Source organism: Panthera onca, chromosome D3, assembly GCF_046562875.1.
Source record: "Panthera onca isolate mPanOnc1 chromosome D3, mPanOnc1 haplotype 2, whole genome shotgun sequence".
In the NCBI taxonomy this organism is placed as follows: Eukaryota; Metazoa; Chordata; class Mammalia; order Carnivora; family Felidae; genus Panthera; species Panthera onca.
In genome coordinates this window covers 37558659-37586486 of record NC_138350.1, presented here as the reverse complement: position 1 = coordinate 37586486, position 27828 = coordinate 37558659, and the positions used below count along the sequence as shown (strand labels likewise).

Genomic DNA, 27828 nt, shown 5'->3' with positions numbered 1-27828 from the left:
CTATGACGGGGAGTAAGGCAAAGGTGTCTGCTTTCACCTCTACTTAACATAGTACCAAAAGTTCTAGCCAGAGCAATTAGGCAAGAAAAATAAATAAAAGTCATCCAAATTGGAAAGGAAGAACTAAAATGATGTGTTTGTAGATGATTTTATCTTATCTGTAGAAAACCTTAGGAACTCCACGAGAGAATATTAGAAGAAATGAATTCAGCAAAGCAGCAGGGTACAAATTCAACATACAAATATCAGTTGTATTTCTGTACATGAACAATAAACAATTTGAGAAAGAAATTATAAAAACAATTCCATTTACAATACCATTGCAAAGAATAAAATACTTAGGAATTAACTTAACCAAGGAGATGAAAACTTGTACAATTAAAATTAAAAAGCATTACCAAAATAAATTAAAGATGTAAATAAATGGAAACACAACCCATGTTCATGGATTGGAAGATTTAATATTGTTAAAATATCAATACTACAGATTTAATGCAATCCCTCTCAAAATCCCAATGACATTTTTTCACAGAAATACAATAACTGACCCTTAAATTAATATGGAATCTCATGGGATCCTAAATAGTCAAAACAATCTTGAAAAAGAAAAACAAAACCAAAAGATTCATACTTCCTGATTTTAAAACTTAGTACAAAGCTATAGTAATCAAAACAGTATGATATTGGCATATCTCAACCAATAAAATAGAAGAGAGAGACCAGAAATAAACCCTGAAATATACAGTCAAATAATATTTGACAAGGGCACCAAGACAATTCAATGGGGAAAGGACAACCTTTTCAACAAATGGTACTGGGAAAACTGGATATCTACATGCAAAAGGATTAAGTTGGACCCTTACACAAAAATTTATTCAAAATAGATCAAGGACCTAAAAGTAAGACCTAAAACAATAAAACTCTTAGAAGAAAACATAAGAAAAAAAGCTTCAAAACATTGGATTTAACAGTGATTTTTTGGATAGGCACCAAAGACATGGGTAACAAAAGAAAACATAGATGTATTGGAGGACTTTATACACATTTAAAATTTTTGTGCATCAAAGACACTATCAGCAGAGTAAGAAGGCAGCTCACAGAATAGAAGAAAATATTTGTAAATCATATATCTGACAATGGATTAGTATCCAGAATATATAGAGAACTCCTAAAACTCAACAACAGAAGACAAAAACAAAAAAACAAAACAAAACAAACAAACAAAAAAAAACAGTTCAAGAATGGGCAAAGAAATTGAATAGACTTTCTCAAAGGAAGTTACAGGAATGGCTAATAAGCACATGAAAAGGTTCTCAATATCACTAATAAGTAGGGAAATGCAAATCAAAACTACAATGAGATCTCACCTCACACCCATTGGGATGGATACTATACTTTGTTAGTTTGTTTTTAATTTTTTAGTTTTGGGATGGCTACTAAAGGGAGAAACCAACAACCAGAAACCAACAAGCTTTGGTGAGTACGTGAAGAAAGTATAACCCTTGTTATACTGCACTGTTGGTGCTAATGTAAAATGGTACAGTTGCTACGGAAAACAGTATGGTGGTTCCTCAAAAAAAAATTAAAAATAGAATTAACATATGACCCAGCAATTCCACTTCTGGCTATATACCCCAAATGATTGAAAGCAGGGTCTCAAAGAGGTCTTTGTACATCTATAGTCATAACAGCATTACTCGCAATAGCTAAAACATGGAAACGTACCGTCCATTGATTGATGAACGGATAAGCAAAATATGGAAAATGTAAACAATGGAATCTGGTTCAGCCTTAAAGAGGAAGGAAGTTCTGACCCATGCTAAACATGGAAGAATCTAGAGGACGTTACGTTAAATGAAACAATCCAGACAAATACTGTATGGTTCCACTTACATGAGGTACTGAAAAGTAGTCACAATCATACAGATATATAGTAGAATGGTGGTTGTCAAGGGTTATGTGGAGAGAAGAGGGAGTTATTGTTTAATGGCTATAGAGTTTTGGGAGGCCTGGGTGGCTCAGTCGGTTAAGAGTTAGAGTCTTGATTTTGGCTCAGGTCATGATCTCATGGTTCACGACATGAGGCCCTGCTTGGGTTTCTGTCTCCCTCTCTCTCTGCCCCTCCCCTAGTCACACACACACACCTAGTGACATGGTTGCTTCTGAGAGTCTGCAAGTTTGGGTTCTGCTGGGTCTAAAGATTTTAGTTCTCAAGGAAGGAATGCTTCCAACAAGAGACACAGTTTTGGTTCAAGTCAGCTGGAATTTAAGATTGCCTTGCGGGTTCTTGGGATCTTTGTGCCAGTGAACTTGCAGGCAATGATGAGAGTTAGGTGATGCTGTTGATTCTGACTGTCAAGGGGAAATTTGCTATTACACAATGCTAGCAACGAGGTTATCTGGAATGCAGGAGGTCCTGATGGTGCCTGTTCAAATTCTTATGTCCTCTGATGTAAAATGACAACAGCCTGACGTAGGCAGGAATGCTCCTGGCACAGAACTTTCAGGAATGAAGGTTTGGATCACCCAAAGAGAATCACAACCAGCCAGTCTGCTTGCTGAAAGGGAAGGGAATGTGAAATATAAACATTGTCCTTGTCTTTTTCCCCCACTTCAGCTCTTCATTTGTCTAATTTAAGATAGGGTAACAGTGGTTAACTTTGCCGTATCTCAGTATTTAAGCTACAGGATGGCAGAGGGTTGGCTATGAGCAGAATGAACATCACTCAAAGAAGAACGCGCTGAATTTATCTTGTCTTTTTTAGAGAGAGCCTTCGTGTGTTTTCAGTTGTGTGAGAGATCGTTGTATCACGTTAGGTGATTTTCTCATGTCTTTATTTGTAAGTTAAATATGGCTAAAGGGGTGTGTATGGATGCCAAGTTAGTGACAGATGGATTCTGGTGTGTGTGTGTGTGTGTGTGTGTGTGTGTGTTTAATGTTTATTTATTTTTGAAAGAGAGAGAGGGAAAGAGAATCCTAAGCAGGCTTCATACTGTCAGCGCAGAGCTGACGTGGGGCTCAAACTCACGACTGCGAGTTCATGACCTGAGCCAAAATCAAGAGTCAGATGCTTAACCGACTGAGCCACCCAGGCACCAGGGACTCTGGTGGTTTTTTTTGTTTTTGTTTTTTTAACTGTGTCAACTCAGTTAAACTGGATCTATTTTTCTCGGAATATATTGCCTTGTATGCTTCTGAGTTAGAGCTGGCCAAAAGACCAATTTGCAGAAGGGGGAAGCGAAGCAGCAGTGGGGTTACAGCAGACATAGAGGGGCCAGTGGGATCCAGCTTACCTTCTCCCTCCTCTGTTCCATGCCCAACTCTTCCTCCCAATGGATGACCATTTGGAACAATGGCAGCCCCGGTCCCACCCCCGATGCTTGGTGGTGGACCCATGGAGGGTAGTACCTGGAGACAGAGCTTCCCACAGCAATCCCGGGAGTCTCCCATTCTGGTGGTTGGACATGCTTGGCTTCCCACGCTGCTGACTCCTTCCCTGACACTCCAAATTCCTTTCTGGAACTTCACTTCCCCCACCTCCTTCTCCAAAGTCCTAGGTCCCATTCCTGTACTAAATCCCTTGCCCTAGGACTCACAATGCTCCACCTTTCGGATTGAATTCTGACTGGTCCAGCATGCTGTACCAAACCTAATGAAGGCATTTCCGAGTAGTACATGATTGAGAGAAATGCCTTCTCCGGGAAACCTAGATAGCCCTTGATGCTTATAGCACTATCACTGGCCAGTAATAATAATAGCATGCGTTTACCCAACATCGACTATGTGTTAGACCCAGGGCCTTATCTACCTTACATTACTTATCCCTCACACAGACCTTCTGAGGTAGGTTACAATCGCCATCCTATTTTGCAGGTGAGAAAGTGTTTGGGGCTAGCTCAGAGCTGAGAATGCATGTTCTCAAAAACTACGTGCATAATTCGTCTCCACCGGCCACGCAGAAAAATTGTCCCTTTACATATCACTAGAATATGATAGTTCAAGGTCAAGAAGTACATCCTTTTACTATCTTCCCTGTTAAACATAAAATCTGAAAATTAGCAGGTTTCTGAAAAATGTTTGCTGAATAAATGCACACATAAAAGGAACATGAGTAGGAGATGTGGCCAGCATAGTACTTCTGGTCAAGAAAAATTGGCTGTGTGCCTGGTGACGGATTTATTAACATTTCTAGGGTGTGAGCCCCTCTACATAAAAGAATTCAGAAATACAGAGTGAGATTATGCTATTGATGGAATAATGATGATAGAAATATCCATTATCTGGGTTACCTCACATTTTAACCAAGGGGTGAGGGCAGCCCGGAAGGACATTCATTTTATGTAGAAAAGCGTATGCTTTGACCAGGGCGCTTATTTTTACTTTAAGGAGTACATACATCTACTGAACAGTAGGGGGAGTAAGATGCAGGGAAATCTAAAATTTTAGAACACTTCCTAGAAAAAGCATGAAGATATCTGAGTCATGGAAGGATAAAAGCATGAGAAAGCGATTTTACACAAAACAGTCGGAAAATGGGGTCTTGCTATATTTTATTTTACTATTTTGTTATTTTGTTATTTTTTTGGTCTTGCTATATTTTAAATACTGACTTGTGTTTAAAATGTTGTGAAATTGCTCACCAGAGCTTTGGCATTGTAGCACACAGTTCAAGGTAGATTTGGCCACGATCAGGTGTAGGTGTTCAAATAAGGATAAAACAGAATAGGTTGTTTTTAACCTAAATTAACTGATTCATTCTTTAAGGGTGGTAAAAATTCCCACCATGTTTTTTGCTAATTAGGCCCAGACTTGAACCCTTTATCGTGGTCTATGGAAAACCAAACCAAAATTGGAGTGAAAAATGATACTCTTTAAATGAGCTTCCCTAGGCATAATATAGTGTAAGATAAAATTTGCGTCGCTATTGCTGTGTTTTGCTTGTTTTGTGAAGAAGGATTATATTCTGCTTTGAAATGCAAGAAGAAATTCATAGACTTGTTCTATGAAGTCTAAACTAGAGAGAATCTAGTTCACTTCAAGCGTGTGACATCGCCACAAGTGAATGCTTATGGCGTTACACTTCTGGAAGAGTCCTTTGAACACTCTCCACAGCAAATCTTCCCTGACAAATACCCCCAGCTGGCGTCAGAACAAACATAAACTCTTTCAAAGTTATTTTGACCACATCTGAATTTTCTAATTAGAGTCTAGGAAAAAAAAAAAATCCTGTGTATTCAAACTGAACAGAAGAGTTGCATAATGAATTATTCCTATTTTATTTTAATTTAAATATGCAAATTTAGTCTGAAATCAATTCCAGCGCTTGTACAGTTGACATTTGTTTGGTTCAATTTCATGTTCAGGTTTTGTTTTTTGTTTTGTTTTGTTTTTTTTTTTAGTCCTATGAAGCCCACTTGGCAAGGCCCAGAGCTCTCCAGCGTCCAGGTCTTTACTTAGCTCATAATATTGACAATAGCGGGCATCAAGAGGACGTAAACTATGCCATATGACAACCAAAACATAATCTAAAGACCATAGGATTCTTCACTGAGTTTTACGTATCTACTTTGCTAGCGTAAATATGAACAAATTCATTTCTAAACCTGATCTGTAACAGAATTCTGTGGCAAAGAAATCAACTTTGGGTGTTGGTGGATTGTGTAAGACTGTCTATGTCAGAGGCTTGAAGCAAGGGTTTTCTGACTGTGCCATAATTTCTTACCAGGCAATTTTTCCTAGACCTCAAAACAAAGTAGTGCGTCCCAAAGATGACCTTGCTCTATGTTGCCCTGGGTTTACTGATGCACCCGTGCACATGTCTGAGATGTCCTCTGGTCTGTAACTTTTGCAACTCAAAATCCAAGGTATGCTTCCACTTAATGCTTCCATCATCAATCCCAGTTTTTATTTCAACAGCCTGATTCAACAGGCCTAATTCCAGGCCAAGATCTGGAAATCAATCTCAGGCATTCAGATCAGTTTCAGGACATTGTGGTAAAAATTGTCCAGATTTTAAGAGTTCCTCTGGCTCATCTTCTCAACAATCTCTCCTTCCTCTCTGTCTTTAAGATGTTTATGGAGTGCTTGTGAATCAAAATTTCCAATGGCTGGAGTTTTCATTCTGACCCCCACCAAACATCTTACTGCTGTCTTTCCATAATTCAGTGTGCGAGGAGATACTCGGCTCGCCACTGAAGTTGTTCTTCCTAACATACGTAAATGAAATCAAAGACGAATGAGGTGGACACTCCTAGGACCTTTTCATTTTCAGTGGCTAGAAAGGTTCTTCATTCAACCACCAGCTCCAGGGGCTACAACCCAAAACAGCCTTGTGGAACTGGAGCTTACAATTGCCTTGCTCATGACTGTGGGAGCATGGCTAAATAATTATACATCTCAACCATTGTGTAAACCAGTTTAATTAACATTTTCCAGGCATGTCACATTTATACAATCACTAAATAATTTTCAAAAATTATGTTGCGTTAGAAATTGCTACACATCAACTCGGATTGTTTTTACTCATGGCTCTAATCATGCCTGAAATACGTTTTAGTTTGTTTTCGTATCACCTTATTTATTTATTTATTTATTTATTTATTTATTTTACTATTACTCGGTACTTCCGTTGGAGATGATTCATACTTACTGGCCGGCCAGATGCTCTATTCGATTTATTTGTAAGTGTTATGTTTAATTGCCATCAACTTCATCAAAGCTGGCATTTTTTAAAAAGCAGCTATAGCATTATTAAGTTTCCTTTCCATTCACGTTGTGATAAAAGAAATCTTGGAAAGCATTCACCCCCATAGCTCAACTTAGAACGCGCCGTGAAAATAAAGTTTTCTCAAGTCCAACGTTCATGGGATTTAAGAAATGAGGACGTTGCAGAGGCACATTTTTGTTGTGTTTTGGCTTTTGGGCAGCACATGTTTCAAGAAGATATCGTCCAATTCACTCTCTATTTGAAAAGATGTAAAAAAAACTGGGTGCAAGCGACTACTATAGTATTAGTAATGTACTCAAATTATTTTTGTTCTCCTGTAAGCCCGTTGTTGTTGTTATTGTTGTTGTTGTTATTATTATTATTATTATTATTATTACTATTATTATAAATGTATTCGCTTTTTTCTAAAGTAGTAATCTCAAGCAAGCAAGACTAATAAATCAAGAAACTTCTCAGGCATGAAACTGAAATGAAATTAACAATACAAGTGGAAGAAATTGTACAATCAAGTGCGCAAGCACTGAGGTTATATTTTGTGCTCCGTATTTTGCGTGTGTTTGTGCTCCAAACACATCGAGATGCATGGTTATATAAGCTGAAGGATTAGCAGGTCACCAAATTAGTCTTTTGAATTTTCTTGCTCTATCAAGAATTCAATTTGCTTCCTGACATCATTTACCATGCTGTATTAACCATAGTACTTTATCTATCAGTATTTCCAAATTATAAGCCTCTTACCCATAAATATATCTTCTATGAAAGATTTATTTGGCAGCTGTGACAATAAAACTGCAATTGACAGTATCTGTTGGACTTTATGCGCAATGGAAAGTGCTTTGGCAAAATTCTCACTTTGGTGGATCAGAAAAAAAGAATAAACACATTTCATACTTTTGCCTTCACTGCTTGAAGCGCTAAAAAGATCTTGGAGAAAACAAAATATGGGGAATTCAAAAAAACAGAAGAAAACTAATTTTTTTTTTTTTTTTTTTTTTACTTTAAGGGAATATTTGTATTGAAAACTAGATTATTCTTGGAGGGGAGGTATCTTTTAGTTGGAAGCTTTGTGAGTAAATGAAGTATTTAGGCTGCATGTATACAGTACCAAACAATTATTCTGGCTGAATCTGGTTTTGTAACTATCCCAAAATGATTGCCTGTTTAGGGGCACCTGGGTGGTCAAGTCTGTTAAGGTATGACTTTGGCTCAGGTTATGGTCTCTCAGTTCGTGAGTTCGAGCCCCGCACTGGGCTTTGTGCTGACAGCTCAGAGTCTGGAGCCTGCTTGGGATTCTGTGTCTCCCTCTCTCTCTACCCCTCCCTTACTCATGCCCTGTCTCTCTCTCTCTCTCTCTCTCTTTCTCTCAAAAAGAAACATTAAAAAAATTGTTTAATTAAAAATTTAAAAAATTGTTGCCTGTTTAGAAATTAGAAAGCACAGTCTTTTGGTGCCAATTTGTAAAGAATGCTTGTACATGTCTTGTACACATTCATAAAAGGATAATTAGGCCTGAACTAATCTTCATTTTGCTAGGAACATGAAAGTGGGGGAAAAGATCACGATAGGATTCTTTATTAACAAAGATAAATTATTTTTGATCTAATATAAATGACGTTGCAAATTGCTGTAGAAATACATTCAATTATCAGGTCTAGATTCTGCAAAAATGCCCTGTAGCCCGCTAAAATATCCTCAAGTTTATCCAATCCTCATAGTACATGGATCAATGCAACATTATCCACCATGCCGGAAACATACAAAGCATTCCCAAATAGCAGATTCCCCACCCAGCTTTATCCCTTTATACTACATCTCGAGAAATGGTTTCCCACACCTGAACATTTAAATTAAACTGTCATTTTAAAGCAGTATATAATTCAGCAAAAATCATTCTTGCTCATGAAGACGGTGTGGGTCCAATGAGAATATGGTTCATTCGTCCATGTACCGATACTTCTCAGTATTCAAGAATTCTTGCCAGTTGAAGTCAGTTATAAATAGGGAGTAATTAGATATCTAATGGTAAAGAGTGTACATTTTGAGTCTTTTAACACCCAAATCACTTTCATCTTAATTCCAAATATGTTTCTACTACTTATAAGAGGAGATAGAGAGATGGACAGACAGATAGATAGATACGGGTTTTGTTGGTTTTTTGTTTTGTTTTTCAAAATAAGTATTTCACTCTGAGATTATGGGGGTTCTGGGGAAAAGTCAAGTGTAAGTTATCTTCTGAAAGTCTAACTTGCTGAAGTGCATTTTGCATCCACGTAGTTGCTCATGCTGGTTCCACTGTTCTCCACCTTTTTGCACCTAGCTGACATTTTCTTCATATCTCAAGATTCAGCTGTAGGGTCCACATCATAACTCTCTCGTGACACTCACATTGTATTGAAATTATTGGTTATGTGCCTATGTCCATGAGATCTGCAAGACCCTGTGGTCTGGAATTATGTCTTATAAGATTTAATCCTTTCCGCCTAGCACAGCACCTGCCTGACTTATGATAGGCAGTTAAAATGGATCTTGAAAAAGAAATAAAGCAATTTAACCCAAAATGAATTATGTATTTTACTGAAAGGGCAGCTGCTTCCAACAAAGCTGTTTACTCCTACAGGTGAAATTATTCTCTTGTAAGTTATGTCTGTACAAAATGGAGTGATGAGGCAATTGTAAAACAAAGCCATGGCCAAAGTCCTACACAAAGACAAAGCAGATTTTTGGCCCGCTTTGCTTCAGTTGTCCTAATACACCATTACAACTAATAACTGGCATATTTTCTTTCTTTGACAGTATAGACATAAAGATCCTCAGATTTTTCAACATAAAAGCAATTCTTTGTAAATTTGACCATAAGTTTCTTTCCTGCTATTAAACATTTTTAGATGTTCAGCAGTTCTTAGACTCGAGTGGATTTGTGTCAATAGCACAATGTTATGTTGAATTTCTTAAATACTGAAAAATACACAAATTAATGTCCAACTCTGCATTTGCTGAAAGATTTTCTAAAGAATAAAAGTTATTGTAATGTTTCAGTTTAAGACACTTGTCTACAAATGATCTCCAAGCCAAATGATCACGTGCTCATTTGTGAAACAAAAAGCTTTCATAGCGACTCTAATCTGACTTCATCTTTTTCTTCTTTTCTTTCCCCAGGATTCTCTTTTTCTTCCACCTCTGGGTTTATGCCCCGTTTTCTTCCCATGTGATTGACAGTCAACCTTCCTGCCCTTAGTAGGGCTGATTCGCAGTGTGGTGTCCTAAGCAAAGGTAAGCCTCACGCGTTATTGCAACAGACACATGTTTTGTGACATTCCAGGTGAATCTGCATAAGCTTTTTTAGTCTTTGACTGGCAACATCCCGAGCAAAAAAAAAAAAAAACCTCTGTTATCTTAGCAATGAATCAGCCAAATGTCCTGTTTGTCATGCAGGGCCATATCACAGGCTAGCAATTATTGATGGGGTAAGGATTCGGGGTGAGTTTAAAAATGAATAAATGTATTTTCAGATGGTAGAAACCCTAATGTGCCCCCGGCTCAGTAGTGAAGGCAAAATTCCCAGGATGGCAGGCTTTATAACTCCTACTGTGGTTCATGACCATATTTAGACCCAACACCAGCCCAGTGCTTCTCTGACATCATAAAGAAATAGATGACACACATAATAAGGAGCTCATCTGGTTTTAGAGAGTGATAGGCAGTGTTTGACCGAAGTTGTTAATGCAAATGGAACCACCAATTTGTAGTGACTTAATATTTTAAAAAACATATAATTTGCCATCCATTTAAGGAGATTCATCCCTTTTTGAAGGAAAAAAGCTCAAAGATGATTTCCCTGGAAAGAAAAAAAAAAGTCTCAAAATACTTTTCAGAGTGAGTCATTCAAAAACTTAGTCTAAATATTCATCCAATGATTTTTAGCCAAAAAATACAAAATAAATAGTCTGGGTCTACAGAAAACAACCTCCACAAATATCAATCCTATCCTTTATTTGACCATAAAATGTATTTTTGCATTTAGACAAAAATGCTATTCCCATCAAATACAAATTCATGGATTTAGTTTGTTCTAATCTTACGTTGTTGGAGGGCTTTAAAAAAATTTTTTTTTCGTCATTTATTTATTATTGAGAGGCAGAGAGAAACGAGTGTGAGCAGGGGAGAGGCAGAGAGAGGAGGAGACACAGAATCTGAAGCAGGCTCCAGGCTCTGAACTGTTAGTACAGAGCCCGATGTGGGGCTCGAACTCGCAAATGCGAGATCATGACCTGAGCCAAAGTCAGAGGCTTAACCGGCTGAGCCATCTGAAGGGCTTTTTTTTTTTTTTTTTTTTTTAAGTTTCTTAACCCAAAAAGAGAATTTCAAAACTGTATCTTGAAGAACCCAAAATGATGAAAGAGAAAACTAGTATGGAAAAAACTTTCGTCTAGAAATGTAAATAGATGAACAGGCACCTGGCCCATGTTGGGCACTCCTCGGACAGAATGGGGCCCAGACTACATGGCTAGCCTGGCCTTTCTGATGGAACCTGCCTCAGTAGCGGAAAAGCAATACTCATGACCAAGTGCAGCCATGTAAGCAGTTTGGGCTCGCATTTGTTGTTACATATTATGATGATGGGACCCTGAGGGGCACATACCTGTCATTAGTTCTACGTTCTACTGGGGACCTTGCAGTAGCCTCGATTCTCATTTCGTAAGGTCTATTTTTTCTTTCCAATATACTTAAACTACAAAGACTTCTCAGCACAGTAAGTTTATGGCTGTCCCTATCAACTGAGTAATAAATTTAGCCTACTAATTAATTTTCTGTATGTTGCCTTAATAGCAGTAATTCACAGTGACTGAAGGTTTATTTGTGCCAGGAGTGGTTCTGAGTTCTTTGAGTATATTAGTGTATCTAGCCCTCATTTAAATAATGAATGCCACGAGTCGGATGCTATTTATTATCTCCCTTAACAGATGTGGAAACCTAGGTGAAGTGTTATGTAACCCTCCAAGACATACTTTGAGCCCCTATGCTATGTTGCCTTAAACTTTAGAATTTTAAACCTGAAATTATTCCGTGAATAAAAAGGAAAGTCATACAAAATGATTTGGTTTAACAGTTTAATTCTATTTTAAATAAAACTAAAAAAAAAAAAAACTTTTTATGACACTCTCCACGTGCCATGCCTGTTGCAAACGCTCTTACACAGACGGTAATTCATTGAATCTTCAGTCCGGTCCCCTAGAGGTAGGGAGCATTATTATTACCATTGTATGGAAAAGGAAATTGAGACACAGAGAGGCTAAGCAGCTTGCCCATTTCGCCCAGCTAGTTCGTACAGGACAGAGTTTCGGTTGGTAGAGGAGGGGGGATGTGTATGCCCACTGTTGCAATCACAACAGTCTTATCTTTCTAGTCCTGCCATTGCTATTTTATTTGCCTTTGAACAAATTGTCATCTTTCTAATTCTTAGCAATCTCATTTATAAATAAAGGAGGGAAGGGTTCCATGATGTCCAAGATCCCTTCAAATAGTCCTGTTGATTTTGGTACAACAAACCCTGCAAGTCGCACCGAGAAAAGCTTTGTTGATGCCAGCCTGAAGACTTAAATGCAAATTCCAGCTTTTTTTTTTTAAGTTTATTTATTTTTGAGACAGAGAGAGAGAGAGAGAGAGAGCATGAATGGAGGAGGAGCAGAGAGAGAGGGAGACACAGAATCCGAAGCAGGCTCCAGGCTCTGAGCTGTCAGCACAGAGCCCGATGCGGGGCTCGAACTCACGGACCGCGAGATCGTGACCTGAGCTGAAGTCGGACGCTTAACTGACTGAGCCACCCAGGCGCCCCGCAAATTCCAGCTTTTAAACTGGCCATGCACCCTAACACTTCTCTGCAAGTCTCTAAGAATAGTTTCTGGGAAAGGATCTAGCAGGAAGCTAAGAAGGTAGAGGATATTCTGATGGTCTCTAGAAATGCCAGTTTGGGTTCAGGTCCAGAGAATCCTCAAAACTCTGTATAAATCCTGGCTCCTCCATTTACCAGCTGTTTGAACCTGGGCAAGCGCTCCACCGTCCTGACCTCAGTGTCTTTCTCAGTAAAATGGGGATAATAATGTTACTTCAACAGAGCTGCTGCGAGGAGTAATTGAGATAATATACACAAAGCATGTAGAACAGAACATGGCCCACAGGAAGTAGTGAGCAAAAATCTAGCATTATTATCGCCGATCTCCACTCCTGCAAAAGGGAGGATTGTAAATTACCATTGGCATAATTGCAGAGGACTCCTTCTGAGGGCCGATGAAAGCCTGGGCTCCTCCCAAGACTTGAAAAACTGAGCTTAGCCTTTTTTATCTTCAGGGGGAGAAAAAAGATCCAGTAAAATTGCTGAATGGTTAAGATAGATACGATTTAATACTAAGATAAATTGCTGAAGTTATTTAATTTATTTTTTGTTTATTTTTGAAAGAGAGAGAGAGAGAGAGAGAGAGAGAGTGCAAGCAGGGGGAGGGCTAGAGAGAAAGGGAGACAGAGAATCTGAAGCAGGCTCCAGGCTCTGAGCTGTCAGCACAGAGCCAGATGCGGGGCTTGAACCCACACACTGTGAGATCATGCCCCGAGCTTAAGTTGGACGCTCAACTGACTTAGCTACCCGGGGTCCCCTGAAGTTATTTAATTTCTGAGCTACAAGTGTCTGTTTAATCTGTTTCATATAACCAGGCACTTGGCATTGTTGAGTCTAGTCAATTGGTTGTATTGAACTTTCTAAAGTTTGTAAGGGATAAATGTTATTATGCCCACTTCTGTTTAAACTAAGAGGTAGGGCTTTATTATTTGCTAAATGTCTTACAGTACATTTTCTGAGGACTAGAAACAGTATTTCAGAGCACTGGAGCCTATTCCCCCCCCCCCCCTTTTTTTTTAATGTTTATTTATTTATTTTGAGAGAGACACCAGGAGTAGGGAAGGGGCAGAGAGAGAGGGGGAGACAGAACCCCAAGTAGGTTCCATGCTTAGTGCAGAGCTGGACTTGGGGCTTGATCTCAAACTTGGATCATGACGTGGGCCAAAATCGAGAGTCAGAGGCTCAACAGACTTAGCCACCCAGGTGCCCCTGTTTTCCCTTTAAAACAGCCCATCAAACCCAGTGTATTACACAATATGCAAGATGATGGAGAAAAGAAACTAAGGAAATTAGAAATTCGGGGGGAGTGTGATAAAACAATATTGAGACGCTTGAAATTTAACACTGCCTGGAGGTATCATTACACTTGCTTGTCACTCTTACCAGTGGAAGCTCATGTATGCTATACAGAAGAACCAAATATATTAGTCCAGAGCTTTAAAGTGAGTTAATAGCTTAATGCAGATCCAATCTGGAAATAAATTAGGTCCTTTCAAAGTTACACTAAATGGTAGTTTATGAAGTATATTCACTTTGCAAAGTTGTATGTACAAATATGATTATATCTAGGACAAAACAAATACCCTGGATTGAAGTAAAGCTTCTAGAGCTGAAGGCAATCAGAGAGATTCTATCATCCACCTGAAGCCCAGAGGGATTAGTGATTTGCCTAAGGTTATGCAGATAATAAGTGGATATTCCAGATTTTAGCCAGGCTTTCTTGAGCTCAAGTTGAAGGAAGGGTTACTCTTCTATAGTGCATGCAGACAACTTATTATAATGATAATAGTAATTACAGGAACAATTTACTGAGTACACACTCTGAGCCTGGTACTCTGCTCTGTACCTATAACCCCTTGTCCAACACTCTCATACCTTTATGAGGTATGTCTCATTATCCCCATTTCATAGATCGAATGACTGAGACTCAGCATTTGTTTCTGTTCAAAGTTACACAGCTAGCAAATGCTGAGAGCTGGGGTCTAGTCTCACTCCTGAATCTGCACTCTTTCCACTGGACCCACTCACTGCTTCACCCAGGGAGACCAAACATGACATCTTTGGCTGTTTTTTTTCCTTTAAAATCTGTATTTTAGCCTCCTACAATGAGGCCTCATTTCCAAATGGCCAAAAGCAAGTAATACCATTCTGGAGATTCTCGGCTCTCACATTCAAAGGAAGAGGCATCAAAATGGTACCTCGTCTACTATTCTTAAAGAGTAAGTAGCCGACTTTTAATAAAATCAACTGTAAACAATCTCCCAAATTATTAAAACATTATCTTTTTAGCCTATGTAGGCCATGGATTTGAGATCATGAACTTAAAGTCAAAACCAAATAAGTCAAATGGTTCTGAAAAGGGGCCATTAAGCCTGGTGCTCTATAAATTAATACTTTGAGGTAAACTAGAAGTATTATAGAAAATTACTATTTATTTAATGTCTCATTCTATTTGAAAGAGAAACTCCCAAATGTTCAATACTACCCTGTATTTAAAAGTTAAAAATATACTGGAAATGGATGGAGTCATGATAGCACAGAGCACTTTGGGGGCGGATACCTACTATCATATTACAGTGTCATAGCAAAATATTTTAGATTTTACAGCTGAACTGTTAAATGTTTAATGTGTTAGAAGCATTAGTTCCAAGGCAAAAGGAGGCAATATTATGGTTAACTGTTTGTTTGGAAACTTCTTTTATTAAAAAAAGATTTTTAATAACGCTATTTGCAATACACGTGTGATAATAAGAAAGTATCGTGTACTTGGTAGAGTGAATCTAGCAATGTAACAGTCCATCTAGATGCTGCCCCTCCCCTTCTCCATCAGATACCCTAGTAGCAAAATGTAAATACCCTTTTAAAAAATAAAGAGGCCTTTGGGCTATTGGAGCAGTGTGGGGTAGGGCAAGGAAAGTGCTCTTTCCTGACATACTCCTGCTTCTGGCTTTGACTTCCTCTAGTAAGGTCAGTTCTAAAAGAACTGCGGACAACCCCTTCCATGCTCCACAAAAGCATAAGAGAAAGGAAGCTTGTCATTCACAAGCAGCTATGGACAAAACCAGCAGCAGAGTACAGGGTTAGGGAAATGAAGGGGGGGGGGGGGAGTGGGAAATTGGAGTAAAGTGCACAGTTACTGTCAAAAATATATTATTTTGATCCTAAGAAAATTAAGAGAATTTTACCTAATGAACTAGATTGCTGACTTTTTAATACATTTGGTTTTCATGGAACGTACAATCACCATCGGACATAAAAGACTAGCTGGCTTTAAAAAAAAAAATTTGCTTGGAGTTATCTACAGGAATCTTGTGAACGCAATTCAAGGATAGCATTCTGCAGCTCTTTGGGTATTGGACGATTTCCTCGGATGAGTCCACAGGGAAAGAGGGAAATGTTAAATTCGCCGATTGGAGTGGGCATTTTCCCAGTTTTCTCACTCCACCCCTCCCCTCCGCCCCCTTGCTCCCTCTTGCCCTAAATGCCAGTACTTTCCAGATCTCCATCCTCTACCCCTATGGCATGAGACCGGGAAATCATAAAGAGTTTCTCCTTGTTTGTAAACTGCCTCTGCACCGGCTGAGGTGGCTGGGCCTTAGGTGGCCCTTGGCTGGGATCCTCCGGGGGGCTCGGCTCCACACCCGGGGCCGTGGCGGCCTCACAGTCTGGACTTTTACTGGCTACTGCTTGCACAACTGACTCCAAAGAGGTGCCAGCCTCCCGCAGGGGGCTGTAGCCCTTATTGCAGCAGGAAGGGTCGTCCGACTGGGAGCTCGGCGAGTCCGGCCTGGCGGGGGGCGAGTCCTCCAGCCGCAGGGGCGGGGAGGGGGAGGCAGCTTGGGCCAGAAGGCTCGAGTCCAGCTCCGCGCTGCGCGGGGAGGGTGGGGGTTCGGGGGACGGCGGCGCCCGGTAGTCCGGGAGCCCGCTAGTGCTGCGGCGCCGCAGGGCGGCGTACCTACCGGTCCTGGGCAGGCGGCCACCCTGCCCCCTGGCGGTGCGCGCCGCCGCCGCCGCCGCCGCCGCGCCCTCGGGCTCCTCCAGCTCGCTGGGCGCCCAACGCGAGCAGCCCGGGGCGCCGCGGAGGTCGGTCAAGCTCAGGTCGAGCTCGCCCCTTGGGATCTCCCGGGAGCCGCGTTCCCCAGGCGGCCTCTGCCAGCTGCAGCTCAAGCCCTCCGCGTCCCCGTCCCCATCCCCGTCGCGGTCCCCTTGCAAGGGTAGTAACGCGAAGGCGCTCAGCGAAGAGCCCACGAGGGAGCTGGCGGTGCTCTGGCGCCCCCAGCTCTCGGGTGGGCTGCAGGGCGCCGGGCTGCCGCCGCTGCTGGCGGCCGCGGTGGCGGCGGCGGCAGCGGCCACGGCGGCGGCGGCGGCGGCGGCCCGGCGACGGCCAGCCACGCCCGAGCGCTCGCGGTAGATGCTGTATACGGCCTCCGTCAGGCTCGGGGACTCCCGCGGGCAGCGCGGAGACGAGGCCAGGTCCGGCGGGGACGCGGCTTCCTTGGCCCCGCCACCGCCCCCGCCTAGCGCCGAGGGGTGAGGCCACGAGCCCCTGGCCAGCAACGCCGCCGCCCCGAAGGCGTCCCCTGAGCCGCCGCCGCAGCTCCCGGGCTTCAGCTCCAGGCCCCGCGACTGCACGTAGCTGAGGAAGCCGTTGAGCGGCGCGGTTCCGGGGGTCGCCGAGGTGGGGGCGGAGGACGAGGAGGCGGCGGCGGCGGCCGCAGCCGCGGCGGCCGCCAGGTCTTTAGCGCGAAGGCTGTGCACGTCGATGACGGTGGAGTAGAGGTCCCGCAGGTTGATGATCTTGGTCTTCTTGTCTCGGTTCTCGTGGAGCACCGCGTTGGCGCAGATGAAGAGGAAGATGCCTATGCCCATGATGAGGGGCCCGAAGACCTTGAGCTTGTCGGAGTGCAGGTATCCGGAGAAGATGCGGAAGAAGAAACCCACGGACGTGGAGGAAGACGAAGGGGAGGCTGACCGCGCTGGAGGGGTGCTTCGGGGCGCACCCACCGAACTGGAGTTGACACCCCCCGGAGTCCCCAGGTGGCTCCTGGACCGGTTTTTGCTCCCACTGCTGCTGCCACTGGCCGTGGTCGGGACGCGGTGGCCGCTGCCTGCGGGCGGCAGCTGCTTACCCCCTTCCCTATTGGCCCCGTTGGCCTTGGGCCAGTAGCCCACCACCGCCATGGCTATGCCCACCAGCAGCACCAGGATCCCGCAGAGGGCAATGAGCCCCGAGATGGAGCACAGCTTTAGCTTGCCTTTCACCACCACCACGTCGTTCTTGCGCCTTTTCTTGGCTTTCCGCTTGCGTTTGGGGACCTGGCTTGGGGGCCGGAGGGGATCCTGCTTTCTGGCGGAAATCCTCAGTAGGCCACCGGTGGCGATCATGGTGAGCCCGTGCGGTGCGCGGCTAGTTTCTGGGGCGGAGGCTTGAGTAGTGGGGGGCGCCAACTGCCCACTAGCTGCTCGGCCACCTCCTCCTGCTGCAAAGCAGAGGAAGACAGTCAGAGGGTATAGGCTTGGCTGCAGCAACATCCCACGCGCTGCGACTGTCCTGCTCCCAGGTCTCGCCACATGTGTACCCCCCCCCCCCAGCCCAGGGCTACCCACTAACTGGAGTGCCGAATGTAGAGGCCAGGGGGTGGGGTAGATGGATCAGGGCCGAGAAACGCTGTTGCAATCACTGATAGGAGGTGATAAAACAATTTGAGAGAACGCCTTCTTTCTTCCCCCTCCCTCATCCCACACACTCTGTAGGTGATATTCCAGCAAGGCTCATTTCAAACCCTCCCAGCTGGCAGCTGAAGGAGGGCTGACCATTAGTAGAAACTAAATGTGGGGGCTCAAAGAGGTGGTTGAGGACTTTCGTGGCAAAAGCCTTTCCCTTTGTCCTGTGGGAATAGGAAGATTGCCCAAGGGAGCAGTTCAGGAGGTTCAAGTCTCTAAGCAGAGGAATTTGTCAATGTTTAGCTCAAAGTCACTAAAACAGTCACAAAAGTTACTGTTTTATAATGACAAAAGCAATTTTCATCACTGGATGAAAATGAAAGGTCACATACTGGCAGGCAGACGGCTTATATACTGCAGATAATTAATGGAGAGTTCATTTCGGGGAGAACACCAGAACTACGTCAATCCTCTGATAATAAATCCCTTTTGAAAGTTGTCTCCCACCTCTTGATGTTCCTACAGCTAAAGACAAGCAGCCTTTTCCTCATCACTTTTTTTTGCAACATCTGGACAGCTTCTTGGGGTGGAATATTTAGTTTTAGGTAACTGGTTATGTAACTGAGCTCTTCCTTCTGGCCTCCTCTCCTCCCTCAGAGGAACTCCCTTAAAGGTATCATGTGCTAAACCTCATCAGGGAATTTAAGAAGTCCCCTAGAATCTCTAAGAGAAAGACCTTTTTTTTTTTTTTTTTTTCCTCCTGTGGGAAAATTACAATCTTAAAAAGAAAAAAAAAATAGCCACTCTGCCATAATAGCTTTCTGACCCCTTATTAATGTGCCAACAGCACTCTTCAGATTCCCAATATTCAAATGAATAGGCAATTAATTAGGTGCAGCAGTCTACATAATAATGATGATTTGTAGAATGACCTCTCCCCAAGTGAGAGCTGTTTTCTTCATCTTTCTCTCATGAGGTCGTGTTTAGGAAGGGAGGGTGGCAAGGATCCATGGACTATCCTATAGAAAGTTTGGTTGTTTAATATAATAAACCCCAGGTAGGTAAATGCACAGATGTGTCTTTGCAGATATCTGTGAGCTTCTAAAAATTTCAATCCTGCTGGATCCCCAGAGTAAAACATTTTCTGTTCCATTGGTTGTGTTCTCTCCTATAATAGAGATGCTAAAATTAAGGGCATTGTATGAATTTGAAAGGCTCAGATACCACTCACAAGCCTTTTGGTATTTTGCCCTTTATGAAATAATTCATGTTTTCGAATAAATTACCCTTTGAATATGTGGGATTACTTAGGAAGAATTTTGCTTTTAATTGGTGCCTGGGTAAAGAGCTTTGGCCCTTGATCCCCTCCATTACATCAATATAGGCAGAATCTTTTCTCCACTGGTGGAAAAGCAAATGGTAATCATCTCTTTGCAATGTTTGCAAATCAATGTCTCCTTGGAACTTAGTTGGTTTTCACTAAAGAGAAATACTAGGTAGGTTAGAGGGGTTCGTAGAGAATACATCTATAAGCCTTCACAATTTTGTTTTAAAAAGAGGCTGCACCAGTAAGTACAAACAGATTGTAAAAAAAAAAAAAAAAAAAAAAAAGAGTAGCTACTGTTCATCTGTCATTCCCCCAAAATAAGCACATTTATTGTGTAGTTGTAACATAGAGACTGCTGTTTTAAGTGATCCCTAGACTACAGCATCTTTAATGCAATAATCTGGAGATCTGCAGTTATTTTAAGGTTTTAGCAGCCAGACATTTTAGAAACAAACCTAGACTCAGTTGGCACAGTGGCTCTCCAAGAGGAGAGAAGGGCTAACGTTTTGTTGGGCATTGCTAAGGTGCACCAGAATGCTGAGCATCTTTGGGAAAGAAGGTATCCACCTGTTTTTCTCCCCAATAAGGCGGCTTTGGCTTTGGGTAGACAGAATGTAAAGAAAATTGGAATGGATTTCAGCAATCGTTTACAGATCTTTAAAATTAGTTTAATAGCTAGTAATTAACTCCCTAGTTTATTATTCCTTCAGCTCTGTTGAAAGCTGAACTCCATTGTAATGTATTGCCATCTGACGTGAAATACTGACAAAAGTCAGATGGCAAGGAAGACCCACCTTTGAGGCTTTTCTTCATACATAATGAAGGGAAACAAACTTGGCAGTCGAGGTTGGCTGCCCTCGCAATTTACTGCCTGGTGCTGGTCTTTCCGTGGTTAAGGAATGGAGCATGGGGGAAAGCAAAGGAGGGATGTCTAAAAATACAACTGCTTCCAAGAGAGACATTCAAGTTTCTCTGCTCATGATGGATTAAGCTCCACTCGGCGTCTGAGGCTCCCAGCCCACAGGCTGGGAGCGCCCTGCCCGGGACTCAATCCAGGTCCTCGACCCCCACTCCCTAATTGGCTGGACAGCGAACCCCTTGCCCTGCTTTTGGGTCTGCTTATTTCTGTTGGAGTCACATGAGTGCAGCAGCTGGGAGTCCGCCTCTGGAAAGAACAGAGGCAGGAGCGAAGTGAGGGCAATCCCGAACTCGCTTTTTCTGGGCAGCGCATCCCGTGCAGCCCGCCTAGGAAAACGACTCTCCCCGAACAGCAGCAGCCCGGGGACCCGGGCTTGGGGCCGCAGGGGAGGGGAGGGGCGGTTCGGGGGCTGAGGACTCACGGAATTGCTCAAAATGGCAGCACTAAAAGCAAACAATATCGCTCACTTACCCGGGAAGGCTGGGGCAGCTCAGGGCCGGCGAACGGGCGCTCGGGCGACACAAAGGAACCATGGAGAAACTTTTTCAGCCCGAGCCGACGGCGGGGCGCAGGGACAGCGCCTCGGGGCCCTCCAGCCGAGAGCGGCTCAGCAGCCCAGCGGGGGCGAGCGCCCGCCCCAGGTTCGCAGCTCCCCCCGCTGCCGTGGCGGGAGCCATTTCCAAGAGTTTCCAAGAAGTGTCAGGTCCTCCGCAGCCCGCATCCTGCCTCGGAGCCGTGCTCCCGCCGCCGCTCCTCCTGCGCCTCTCGGCGAGCCCTGCCGCGGCGCTCCCGGGCCGGCCCCAGCGCCTCTTTTGTGTGGCTGCGGCGCGCCGGGCTCCGCCGGGTGGAGTTGAGCCCGCGGCGGCGGCGGCGGCGGCGGCGGCGGCGGCTGGCGCTGCTCGGGGCGGCCGGACTGGCGGCTGTTGCTAAGAGACCGGAGCCATGACACAGGGAAATTGCGGCAGGATGGCAGTCGGTACCCGGCCCGACTCCGCTGCTCGGGGGCGCACCCGCTCCCCGCCCCGCCCCCCGCCTCCTCCCCGGCGCTGCCCCCCCCCCCCCGTCGCCGCGCCGCCCTCCCTGCGCTCCCCCCACTTCCTCCGCAGCCGGCCGCCGGTGCCTTCGGGGGAAGCGCTTCCCGGAGGACCCGGAGGCGCGAGGGGAGGCGGATGGGGGGGCCGGCGAGGGGCCCCGGGCACGGGGTGGGAGGCGGGGGGCGCCGGCGGGGAGCGCGGGGCGCGCGGCGCCTCGGCCTCTGCCTTCCCCGCCCCCGGGGCGCCCCGGGACCGCCGCCCGCCTGCCCTGGGAGCTTTGTTCTTTTCCCTCCAACTACCTGTCTGAGCAGCGGGTCGGAGGGGGCCCCAAGAAAGGGCCGTCTCTCCTGGAGGGTCTCCCCATCAGCATCCGAGGGGCGCTCTGGGTGAGAGAGAGGGGGCAGTGCCCGCGTCTCCAGCCGGCCCGCCCTCCCTCCTTTCCTCCCTCTCCCCTTTCCTCTTTTGTTGCCTCTACTCTCGGACACGACACAGCCTTGGCTGTTTCTCCCCCTCCCGCTTGGGAGTTTGCAGTGTGGACGCACAGCGAGCACAGTAAGTTGTCCCCCAGCGAACTCGGGCCGGCGGAGTGGAGCCGCCCCCGCCGCGCTGGGCGCACCGCGGGCCCGGGGCAGCCAGTGTCTGCTGCTCTCGCGCTCCGGCAGAACCGGGCTTTGTGACCGGCCTCCTGGGGACCTCGGCGTCCCCCCTCCCACCCCCCCACCCCCCCGACGCGGGGCAGCTGGGGCTCCGCGGAGATAGAATCGGCTCTCCGGGGCGCTTCCTTGGGCAGCCGGTCCTGCTCCCACCCCGTGCGGTAATCAGCAAGCATTAAAAGGAAAACTATAATTCTCCAGGAATCAGGGTTAGGATCAAAGAGGGGAGATGGGGGTAGGGAGGATGTCCAAACTCCCTACGTCATTTTAAAAATGCGAGAGGGAGAGAGAGATCCTGTTTCCTAGCTCATCCCTGTCCTCCCAACTGTAAAGTAAAAATGACAGGGAAAAGAGAATTTCAAAGTGGAATTTCCCCACGGAGTATTGAGAAAGTAAGAAAGATTTTAATTATCTATTGAAGTGAGGCAGCCAGGATTCAGGAAGAAAGGAAGAGAAGAGCAGACGACAGACAAGGGCGGTCTGAACTTTGGGGTCCAGACAGAAATCTTGTGACGATGGTGGTTTTGAGTGGGTATTGGATATACTGAGTTTTGCTGTTTAAGGATCCACAGAACCCACACAGGAGGGCTTTGCTGGCCACAGTTCCGGTGACAAGATTGTTCCTCCTCACATACACAGCATTCACTTGTGTTTAAAGCTCAAGCAGACACTTTCCCAAAAGAACACTAAGGATACTAACACTTACAGATTCAATGATATAAATGTGGACCATGTTACATGAGGTGGAGATTGTGGAGTGATGGCCGGGCTGAAGGAGAAGTGTTTCCTTAAAGGAAACCCTGCACCTGCCTGTTTGAAAGGTGACCTCTGATACCCTTTCCAAGCAAATAATGCATCTGGATGACGATCAAAGTGTTCCCAGCACACCTCTTTCCACCTCTCTATTCCTGCTCAGATTTTGAATGCTAGAAAATAAGCCATATAAACGGAGAGTTTTAATTCCATACTGGATTGTTTCCTTTTAGAGAAATCACTGCAAAGGAGAAATAACTAAGTCTAGCTTGTCATCTTTAAAGGGTTTTGGGCTCCAAGCTTCCAGATTTCTTGAATGTCAATAATAAGCTGATGTTTTGTACAAAGACAGGATCTGAGATCTCATTTTATTACACAGCTAGCTGCCAGGGGACCACGGGTGGTGACTCCTATCCTTTGTGGGCCTCCGTGCGCTAAGCTGTATACAGAGGATAATATTGCAGAACTTCATTAGGAGTTCAGAGGGATTAAGTCATTAACAGTTTCTAATTTCTGCATATATTATAGCCATCATTTGTACCTTGAAAACTCATTTGAGTGATCTGGAGAAGAGAAGAATCCTTTTCTAGATGAACAGGCCTTGGACATAGCTAGTTTTTCTAGCTATGTTGGTGACTGCATTAAGATTTATGATTTCTTACTCAGAGGCGTCCTTCCAGACTGAGTTCTTTGGAACTTCGAACTGTTCCATTTAACCCGAGTGTTCCCACCTTCAGTAATTTTCTTTGTTGTTAGCTCAGGGTATCAGAGGAAATCAGATAGATCCCATCTGTTTCCAGCAGGGTCCTTTAACCTCTGTAATAATATGGTATCAACATACATTCCTAGGGGTTTCTGAGTTACGTAGAGTTATTTTTAAAGCAACAGTGATGATCTTGGCCCTTCTGGAGTTATTTTCTCCCTAAGTTCACTGGCCATTTCAGTAGAGATGATTTCTGGGATTGTGGGATACCCCTGTCACCCTGCTAAGGACTAACAGGCTAAGGCTACCTAATCGTGGTCATTCCTTGGCTTCTCAAGAACTCAGAGCTCAGGACAATATTTGAAACATGTTGTAGCAAGAGGGCAATGAAGGCCTTGGGAAAAAAAAGAAGAGGAAACAGATGAGCTTCGTTTAGTTGGATTAAACTCTGACCTGAAACCTGTCATTTGCTCTTGCTCTTTCTTAAAAACAATCCTTATGTAATTCTTTCAGTTTCATCATTTATTCACAACCCATTTGCTTCCCCTGATCATTTCATCAGCCTGGCCTGGCTCCCCTATCTGGGCTCCCGGGGCTGCTCAGTGGAGAAGATGCCCGGCCAGGGGTCCACACAGGCCCCTCTTGGTCTCCGGAAGCTTGCAGGGGGGACAGGTTTGCTTGTGTCGACAGCTCAGCAACTGGGACCTCTCCGCACGCCCTGCTGTCACAGATGGCTCAGGCTGAGGAAGGAGATTGAGGTAGTTTGGTGTAGTGGGTTCTGGAACCAGTTTGTATCCTCCCCTAACCAGCTACTTCATTTAAGTAAGTAAATGACCTGATCTCGGCTGCCTCAGTTTCCTCATTTGTAATGGGGATAATGACACCAACACCTACCTCACAGCATTATCGTGAGGAATCAACAAGTTTAGTTCCTGTAAATTAATGTGTAGCACGCGGTAAACACTCATTAAATTTAGCTTTCAACCTTGTTAGTCCTAACGTCTTCTCCCAGTTTGTTTTCCTCACTCTCCCATTCTGTTCCTATTCGCCAGGATCCACATGGGACCGTATCTGCACTTAACCTCCACGGAACGGAGTTACACAATCAGCTGCCGTGTGTGAACTGTGGCATCCGTGTGGCATAGGACCAGTGTCATTCACGAAAGCCTGCTGTGTCCAGGAGAACGGAGACACTTTCTCTGTGGCTGCTTTCCTTGCTTTGCGGTTCACCGGGACCCTTTAATTTCACTTTGCTGGAGAGCCCAGCTTTCAAACTCACACCACTCTACAGTCAAATTCGAAGTCTGTGAAAACACGACCAAGAGAACATTCTTTGGCCTGGAAGGTTTGAGGATATCACAGGAAGGCCTCTCAAGCCCTCTTCTGTCATCTCGAAAGCAGAAGAAGGAACCTGTGATCCCAAGGCTGGACACAGGGCATAAAATTCCTCCTCTTTCCTTCTTGCTTCTTCACCCTCCTCGTACACCTGCCAGTAAGAGGCAACATGACAGACTAAAGCGTGACAAGCAAGCGATAAGCTAAGCAATAGATTTAGCAAATAAAAATATTGCTGGGGGCATAAACCTGAAAATGATTTGTTGTTTCTCTGAAATTCAGATTTAACTGGGCCTCTTGTCTTTTAAGTTTATTTATTTATTTTGAGAGAGAGAGAGGAAAAGAGAGAATCCCAAGCAGGTTGACAGTGTGGAGCCCAGTGCGGGGCTTGAACTCACAGCACCGTGAGATCATGACCTGAGCCAAAACCAAGAGGCGGACATTGAACTGACTGCGCCTCCCAGGCACCCTGGGCCGCCTGCCTTCTATCTGCAACTCCAACACAACATACCTTGGTAGCCTCACAGGTGTTTTTCATGGCATGTGTAAAAGATAAATAAGCCTGATAGAAAATGTGAAATGCGACAGTACGTTAAGGCCTCGTTAGATTTCCTTGGGAACAGAAGAGGCAGAAAAAGCTTGAGCAGACCCTAGAGGGAGCAGGAACAGCATTTCCACAGCCAGGTGGCCCTGGCTCTTGGGTTTTCTCACAGTTAGAGGCTCCGCGGTTGGCGTTTCTAGCCCTTCCCCATGCAACACTGCCCTGGGGGAGGGACGGGTGCCTGCCTCCGCCTCCGAGTCCCATAGATGAACCCCCGAGAGACTGAACTCAGTGCCACTTTCTAGAACTTCAGTTTGCAAACAGGTAAACTCATGCTAGTGTCAAGGTCACGATCAAACCTATTTCTTGTGTGTCTGAAGGGTGTCAAAGAGTTCAAGCCCAAAAGCTTTCACTACAGAGGAAAGGAAATGATGATCAGGAAAAGTCTACAGAGCATTCCTTAGAACACAGGAGACGGGGTCTCTACCTCCACTGCAGATAAATGGCACATGGCAATAGCAGCCTTCGCTTCTGCCTTCAGCTTCATTCATTCTTAACATTACAAATCACTAAGCTCTTGATTAGAGACCAACCGGGGAGGTTTTCTCTAATAAGTGGGTTCATTTTTGCACATTCAGATTTCCCCCTGAAGCCTGCGTTTTCTACCGTTTTCCATGTACACTATCAAAGCCAGATTGTATATCTTATAAAATAATTGAGGTCTGAGATGAGAAACGGGTGTGTTGGCAGGCCTGAGAGCAGATCAAAGCTGAGCTAGGAAAGGGCTTTACAGAGAGGGCTCCGTCAGTGGAGAAACCAAGGAAAGATGACATCTAAATTTGCCCTGTGTTCCCCAAACGGATCCTAAATGTCCACAGGTATGTCTCTCCTGTTACTTCTTAGAATCTACAAGCTCTGTGAGAGAAGAGATTTGTCCTGCTGGAAACTTACTGGAAACTGATAGGAGCTCACATGTCTGGTCTCCTTTCAGAATTAGTTGTGATGTGGGCCGCTGTGAGTACCCAGCAGGAAAGAAGGAACACAGACAAGGAATTGGTTTTCAAGAATAAAGACACGTGAGAGTCGCAAGATTAGTGCTCTGGTGACAGGTCTCTGATGGATCCACAAAGCATTTTCTGTTTGTTTTTTTTTTAATTAAAAAAAAATGTTAATGTTTGTTTTTGAGAGAGAGAGAGAGAGTGCGTGACTTGGTTGGGGGGGGGGGGTGTGGCAGGCAGAGAAGGGGAGACACAGAATCTGAAGCAGGCTCCAGGCTCTGAGCTGTCAGCACAGAGCTGAACGCAGGGCTCAAACCCCTGGACCGCGAGATCATGGTTGAGATGTATAGTAACTTAGACTGGGCATTCAGGGAAGGCCACCAAGGAATGACATGCATACGGAGAACTAAGACTGAAAAAAAAGGTGACCATTTGGAAGCATTCTTACTGAGAGAAAAGAATGAAGGGACGTGTCCTTACTAGCCTATAATTTAGTTAGATCTCATCCAGAAATCGTTAGTGACCAAAGCAAGGCAAGAGAGTAAACCTCTAATGCTGGGGTGTTTAGAAGAAAATGACCACTGCGGAGAAAAAAAAGGAGTTAAGGAATACCTCACGGATCTCACGGATGTGGCGCCCACTCCAGGCCTGGAAGAGATTTGGATAAGTGGGTAAGCGGAGTGAAGGCTTGCAGCTGGGCAGGTGAGCAGTAATGGACATGATCCCTCTGATAGGTGTCGGGACCAGGGAGTAGGGGCATGGTAGATATGCCAAGACGCTTGCAACAGGAAGGGGCCTCTTCCGGTGTCATCTGTGGAGTGGTAGCAGCAGCACCTTGCTTGCTAGAAATGGCAAAATCTTGGGCTCCGTCTCAAACCTACTGAATCAGAATGTGCGTTTTCACAAGATGCCCAGATGATTTCCTATGCACATCAAACTTGGTGAGACCCTGCTCTGGTCCAGACCTCCCACTTTAGGGATGAGGGACCAGATCCCCATCTTTGCCCGTGTGTGTGCATACGTGAGTGACACAGAGAGAATTTTGCTTTTAACTGATATTTTCAAATAATGAACCCAGAGGTGTATAACATCTGTGGCCAGATAGGCATTTCTTACCGTAGGGCAGCCAGCATGGTGTTTTAGCTCACACTGAAGAGGAAAGTTAGACTCCATCACATTTCAGGTGTATGCATCTGTCTAAAAAACCACTTTGGTGGATTTGAGTCCTGGATCCGGCTTTGTAAAAGGCCAAATTACTCTGTTTTTGGATTACCTGTTGCTAC

The 27828-nt window shown here is 44.6% G+C and overlaps 1 protein-coding gene and 1 long non-coding RNA gene across 2 annotated transcripts in view; one reads left to right on the top strand and one right to left on the bottom strand.

The window, feature by feature from the left end:
• LOC132665788 (uncharacterized) overlaps positions 1 to 25262 on the top strand; it is a 30951-nt gene extending 5689 nt beyond the window's left edge. Inside the window, exons 3-4 of the long non-coding RNA XR_014135877.1 lie at positions 9885 to 9998; positions 24724 to 25262. This is a non-coding gene — a long non-coding RNA (uncharacterized LOC132665788). The remainder of the gene's footprint in view (positions 1 to 9884; positions 9999 to 24723) is intronic.
• Positions 13190 to 21113, bottom strand: TMEM200C (transmembrane protein 200C). The gene is made up of 2 exons (XM_060613293.3): positions 21000 to 21113; positions 13190 to 18098 (listed from the first exon to the last, which is right to left on the bottom strand). The coding sequence occupies exon 2, from the start codon at positions 18001 to 18003 to the stop codon at positions 16096 to 16098; it is 1908 nt and encodes a 635-aa protein (XP_060469276.1). The 5' UTR covers positions 18004 to 18098; positions 21000 to 21113; the 3' UTR covers positions 13190 to 16095.
• Positions 25263 to 27828: the final 2566 nt, after the last annotated feature.

Bases quoted from the DNA above. Each gene is read 5' to 3' on its own strand.
- TMEM200C (XM_060613293.3), bottom strand. From the start codon at position 18,003: ATGATCGCCACCGGTGGCCTACTGAGGATTTCCGCCAGAAAGCAGGAT.